Here is a 6,444-nt window from a genome sequence, read left to right as displayed (position 1 = left end):
CGTGTCTGTCCTGTGCTGAGGACCCCAGAGCTGGGTGCAGCACTGCAGGGGGGGGGCTCACCAGAGGGGGACAATCCCCTCCCTCGCCCTGCTGCTCATGCTGCTGGGGATGCCCCCGGGACACATAGGACAGGGCCTGGACTGTATCCCCCTGGTCCTGCTGTAAATACCCCGCGGGATGAGGGTTCAGATGGTTGTGGCAGGTGTCATTTGCCAGGGGATCACTTCTGAGCCCTGCTTTGTTTTAGAAAATCACCACGAAGAATGCCTTTGGCTTACACCTGATAGACTATATGGCTGAGATCCTGAAGCAGAAGGACTCTGAACCGACCAACTTCAAGGTGAGAGGAATCGCTGCCTGGTCACGGTGGCATTTAGCCTGAGGCTTAGTCAATATCAAACCCCAAATAATGCTGAAATTAACTGAGCTGATTAATTCCACTAAAAATATCTGGTAGAGGCAGCACAGCCACTTTTTGCAGAAGCTGACAGCATTGAACCCTTTTGTACCACAGAAATGAAAAGCTGACTTCTTTCAGTTATGGTCCTTCAAAAGGAGAGCTTGTTTGAAAGTAAGACTTGTGAGGCTTCTGAGGTAAATACTGGCTGTTACAACCCGTAACAGAACAGGGCTGGGAAAGAAAGGAAGTTGGTGTGGCCAACTCCCCGACTAAGAACTTGCCAGGGCAAAGACTTACTGTAATAGTTCACTGATGCTAGGAGGGAGAACTGAACCAATGGCCGAGCTTTCGAACATGGCCTCAAGGAACCCCTGAGCTAGCTGTTGATGAAACTGAGGAAACTCTTCTGCATTTGCATCTTCCAGATGAGACTTTTTCCTTTCTAGATAAAAATTGCAACATGTGTTCCTCCTGTCAGATAGCAGCTGGCACGCTCGATGCCAGTGCGAAGATTTACGCCGTGCGCGTGGATGCGGTCCACGCAGATACGTACAAAGTTCTTGGAGGCTTGGGCAAGGACTTGGCACCGACGAAAAACACGGACAGCCCAGAAGCAGGTGTGCCATTTGCTCCTTTTCTGTCAAGCTGTTGCTGTTCCACCTGCGCGTAAGAGAAATGTCCATGTGCTAACATAGCACCCGTGAATTTCAAAATGCTTGTGCATCCAGGAGAGTACTGCTATCTTCATTTTTCAAGGGCTGGGAAATCCTGAGTTATTTTTCCTGGGTGCTTGTGCAGGTAGGGTTGAGATGAAAACCTGAGTCTGTTCCTCAATCCTGTATTCAGCGATTTGTCTCATCAGATTTGAGTGCAAACCAGAGGTGGCCTAATCTCAAACATTAAAAATGAAGTGCCCCACTCATTGCTGTCCTTTGCTTTGAAACGAAAATATGCCATTAAGATAAAACAAGAGTTGGTAGAAAGAAATGCAGCATCCAGCCAATCAAACACAGGTGGTTCATGCTGATGGATACCTGATTGTGTAACTTCATTCCCAGAGGGTTTTGTGTGTTGGTTGTACAAACCAAAATAAAAGTTGTGCTCTCCCTCCGTGGGGTATTTCAGCAAGTTTTCTGAGTGTAACATGTTCTTCTTTCCCTTTTAGAAGGCAGTCCATCTCCTGAGGCTGTCAAGAGAGTTCAGACGAAGAAGAAGCACTCGTTCAAAACCATCGAGCAGAACTTGAACAACATCAACGTGTCGGAGGCCAGTCGCAGACGTGAGGTGGGTGGAGGGGGGCTGCTGGAGCAGCTGCGTTCTGGGGGAGGAAAGGAGAAGTCGGTTTGTCTTTCCCATTTCTATTGCTTTCCTTATTGTGCATTCCTCTCGTGGGCTCTAACATTCATTCATACGCATGTCTGTGAACTCTGCGATTAGAGTTGTTCCCAGTCACGTACATTCCTCTGGTGCGAGGCAGCTGTGGGAGCTCTCTCCTCGCTGAAAAAGATTCACGGGTCATTCTCCCTTCAGATCTATACTTAAAAGTCTCCTGAGAGACCTGCTCCAGCCCCTCGACCTACTCCGTTCCTTGATTCTCTGCTTCATCCTGCACCTGCAGGTTGACCCCATGTTCCAGAAAACAGCCGCAGCTTTCGATGAATGCAGCACGGCTGGCATTTTCCTCACTGGGCTGCGTACCCAGAACTGCCGCAGCGAGCTCCTCTTCGACTCCGAGATCGTGCCTCTGCCTTCTTCAGAGACGCTCACGCTGCCAAACTCTGATCCCGTGAAAGTGACGGATCTAAAGCGTGAGTGCCAGTAACCGCTAAGCGAAGGGGCCCACCCAGACCTTCTGCTCCTTTTCGTCTCCCAAGCGTGCTTGTTTCAGTCTCAGCCAGCTCTCGTTCACTGCTCGGCTGCCCTGTGGCACCATTGCTCTGATTCTGCTCATGTTGAGACTGGTTGCTGGAAAAACAGAATCTTTGTAGGTTTTGGATCGCTACGCGTGGCTTAACCGGTGTCAGATCTGTCACACAGCACGTGTACGTGGTCCAAGCTGTGCAGCAGTTGGGATTAGTGTGCTCCAGGTTCAGGACTGACCTTCTCAGAGAGTTTTGAGCCTGTAAATGCTGCCAAACCCCGCTGCTCTGATCAGATTCCCAGTGTTATGCCCACCCTTGAGTTAGGGTGGCAGTTGAACTCTCCATTTCTGCTGAGAAATGAGCCCGACTGCTTTTGCAGGGAGCCCCGTGACGCCCTACGTGTGAGAAGTCCCGCCTACATATGCGGCTTTAAGAATGATTTAACGCCTGGCACTTGTTTTAGCTGCTGGCCGCTTCACCCTGTGTTTAATCCCTTCCCCTTGCTCCCCTTGTCTCCAGCCCTGCTGGCGCAGTGCATCGAGAAACTCCCTGTCTGCTCCTCACTGGCTGGGTTCCAGTTCACACAATGGGATGCTGAATCCCAGGATGAGGTACGTTTGTCCGCTCTGTGCCGGGTGGGATCCTCGAGCTGTGTTCTGTGCTCGCCTCCAAAGCGATCTCTGAGACCCACAGGGCAGGGGGATGTTGCGCTGCCGGGCCGCCGATATCCTGGTTGTTTTCCTGAGCCCCTTCTCCTACAGTCAGTGTCAGCCCTGCTGGAGAAATATAAGAAGAGCGACCAAGTGTTCGATATCAACGCGGAGATCGACAGCGATGTGGAAGACTGTGCCCCCGCCCTGCCAGGTGATGACTTCAGTTCTGACTCCCCCAGGAACACAGTGACAGACACGATTGGGGAATTCACAGCCAAGCTCAACTCCTTTGGAACAGTCCAGGACAGCAAGCGGTGAGTAGGGACTGGAATCATCACTTTGCTTTAATAGCAAGCGACAACTTCTGGCAGCTCTTTGGGGAATCTTTAATTTACTCTGTGCACGTTTCCCCTCTGGCTGCAGCTTGCTTTCTGCTCGAGTTTCAGGTATGTCCAGGGATGCATTACAATGATATCTCTGCCCTCCAAGAGGAACTTTCCATACGGTCGCTTTTCCCCAGAGTAATTGCTTGTGGGCTCGCTCTGCTGCCCAGTTTCCAGGCTGCCCTTTCACAAATCAACCTCGGTTTTTGCAGCAGCCCCGCAGAACCCAGACAGCGCGACAGCCCCGACACCGTTCGCTGATTAAAGAGTGCGAGTCTGCACACACGCAGGCAGAGGGAGCGGGCGACGTCCGTGCAGAGCTGAGCTGGATATTAAATGCACGCTCAGGCCCGGCGTGTGCCGAAGGAATGATTTCACTGAGCAGCGTGTGTGCTCTTTGCAGAATTGATGCGGTTCCTTTCAGAGAGGGAGACATCGGGACCCTGTGCCTTCATCTCTCCATGAAACCAGGGGAATATTCCTACTTCAGTCCCCGAATTCTGTCGATGTGGGCTGGCCCAGAGCACTGGCGCTTCAAACCTCGGCACAAACGTATGTATCTAGAGACAGAGGTTCGTACCCTACAGCTGCAGCTACTGGGTGGCATCTGGGTGGTAAAGTAGGGACAGTAAAGGAGGGGACAAGCCTGCCCGGCTCTTTTCTGGCCAGATGGGAAGCAGGACTGAGCTCAGACACCAGGAAGGCTCTCAGTCACACGTGGATCCTTTGGTGTCTAAAGCATTCTCTATTTTTTGGATTTATTAACGATGCTCGAAGCTGAGGGAGCATCTCTCACTGCAGCAGTAGGAAATGCTAGCACTAATCCAGCTCCTGCTCTTGTTTCCCACCTTCTGCATAAAAACTGATGATTAAATTACACTTTTCTACTTCTATAAAAAGAGACTGGTCCCTTTAAAACATGAAGCTGGGAACAACACCTACTGCTTTCCCCTAACAAAGGGGAAAAAAGTCCTTGTGGGTGACCTTCCTGCGTGGAGCAGATGCTCGGGTTAGGAGTGGGCTTGTTGTCCTCACACTGTCACAACGCACTGACAGCTTCCTTCCTTTCTGCAGCAGACGCTGACTCTGAAAGAGAGACCAAGAAAAGGAACGCAAAGAAAGCGTTTGAAATAAACTTTGATGAGGATATTGACTTTGAGGCATATTTCCGTCAGACCAAGGTAGGTGCTGAGGAGTTCCTGCCTCTTTCTGCTCTCTTGCCACATGGGGGTGTCTTGGGACTGTCATCTGCCAGTGACTCATCTCGTGCTCCTGTGAAACTGGCTCTGTGAGCTCTGACTCCAGGTCACCTTACAAACAGGGAGTTTTACCAGCCTGGGGGGGAGAATCAGGCTGGACTCTTCCCAGCTTATCCCCTGTCAGGCGAAGAGACCCCGGAGGTCCAGACGCGTGTCCCAGGGTGCTGCACAGAGGCCACGGAGCGTACTGACTGGAACTCCTCTTTGGAGGCATCTCAGAACTTGCCCCTTTTCAGACAAAGGCCTGTGTTCAATGCACTTCTTTGTGCATTAATCTCGTGGGTAATGGTATTTGCTGTGGTCCCCAGGCGTCCATAACTCTCGCCAAATCCATCCTGGAAAGCCAGAACGTGAAGAGCACCACACTTCCCAGAGACTTCAACTATGACCCCAGCAACATTCTCCAGCTGTTCCTCAAACCAGCTGTGAAGGTAAGAGTCTTCTCAAGGATTCTGTGCACAAACCCACTCCTCACCAACTGCTTCGGGCGCTCGGGATGCTCCTCAGGGCTGAACTGACCCACTCACTCGTGGATTCCGAAGCAGCTGTGCTTAGCTGTCGTGCTTCACAAGGGGCTTGTGAGGGGGCTGCTACGCGAGGAGGAGGAAGAGCCAGCCGGCTGGGAAAAGGGGAGGTGATGAAGGAACAAATTTTTACTTTCCTGATCCCTGCTCGTGTCGCTGTAGCTCTCCAGGACATCTCAGCCGGACAGCTCGGATCACGAAGATGAGATCGGCGAGTACGACTACAACAACCCCAACGACACCTCCAATTTCTGCCCTGCACTGCAGGTAACTGGAACAAGATTTGTATCTGTTGCCTACATATGATATGTGATGGGAATAATGTGGGAAGAATCTATGTCCAGAATGAATTACTAGTGAAAAAGAATTGGAGCTGCAGAGTGTGACAAAGCTGCAGGAGTCTCTGAACACCCCTGTCCCCTCACTCTACACCCTCTGCCTTTGGTATTTGCCAGTCAGTTTGCTGCTGAAGCTCCATCCCAGCCTTTTCCTTCCACCTGTGCTCTGAAGCGTATGGAAATGCCCTTGCTCCCCTCCGCAGCCATCTCTGCCCCATGGGGTTTGCTCCCCGCTGTTTTGAGCTCCCTTTGAAGTTGATTCTTAAAGCTTCACCTTTCTGCCAGGCCAGAGCTGCCTCCTGAGTGTGTTTGTGACGAGTCTGAGCTGGTCCCACACCAGCAGGAGAGCCCTCGCCTCTCTTGTCTTTCCAGTGTTTTGAAATTCTGCGCTCTAGGTCCCCCTGGGGTTCAGCCTTAGCCCAGCCTGAGCGCTGTGGGGAGAGGCTGAATAAAAACACGGTCCGTGGGGAAGGTGGGGAGGTATCGCTGCCCTCCTGAGAGGCGGGTGCTCTTGTGACCTCAGCGGGGGACATCTCTGGCTCCTCAGGGATGGCTCTGGGTGGCCTCACTGCTGTGTCTCCTCTTGCTCAGGCTGCAGACAGCGATGATGATAATGAACCCATTCGATTCGTGGGCCAGACCGGGGAGTTCAACCTTACCGCCTGCCCCGAGGGTCAGGATGCTGAGCATAACGGGCCCGTCAACAGTGTCGATATCACAGTGTATGGAGAGCTGCACCTCCTCGCCGAGCCCCAGAAGGTGAGGACGTCTGCTGTCACCGAGCTGTCTGCTGCTCCCAGGGCAGGTCTGGAGCAAAGCCTCTCAACACCTCGGGGGGTTGGGAGTCCCGAGACAGCGGTTTGCCCAGTGCAGCATCTCCTGGGTTTGCTGTTGGACACTTTATTCCCAGATGAACCCTTATGTAAGAAAAAGGAATTTAAACAATCAAAGGCTTCTTAGCAGTAAGATAGCGTTCACCGGTGTTCCCAAGGAGAACCACGTTTTGTGGTCCTGCCTGAGGATA

At 52.0% G+C, this 6,444-nt stretch overlaps 1 protein-coding gene across 1 annotated transcript; it reads left to right on the top strand.

Moving 5' to 3' along the window:
• Positions 1 to 293: 293 nt before the first annotated feature.
• On the top strand, positions 294 to 6,179 carry NCAPH (non-SMC condensin I complex, subunit H; the record flags this gene model as incomplete). The annotated part of the gene is made up of 12 exons (XM_010073557.1): positions 294 to 341; positions 880 to 1,018; positions 1,460 to 1,462; positions 1,567 to 1,685; positions 2,020 to 2,209; positions 2,783 to 2,874; positions 3,025 to 3,230; positions 3,703 to 3,851; positions 4,374 to 4,480; positions 4,867 to 4,989; positions 5,245 to 5,349; positions 6,012 to 6,179. Coding segments are annotated over exons 1-12 (1,449 nt in total), but the record flags the coding sequence as incomplete, so codon positions are not given.
• Positions 6,180 to 6,444: the final 265 nt, after the last annotated feature.

Source organism: Pterocles gutturalis, unplaced genomic scaffold, assembly GCF_000699245.1.
Source record: "Pterocles gutturalis isolate BGI_N339 unplaced genomic scaffold, ASM69924v1 scaffold23917, whole genome shotgun sequence".
Classification (NCBI taxonomy): domain Eukaryota; kingdom Metazoa; phylum Chordata; class Aves; order Pterocliformes; family Pteroclidae; genus Pterocles; species Pterocles gutturalis.
The sequence above is the reverse complement of the archived record's forward strand: the minus strand, read 5'-3'. Positions and strand labels throughout refer to the sequence as shown.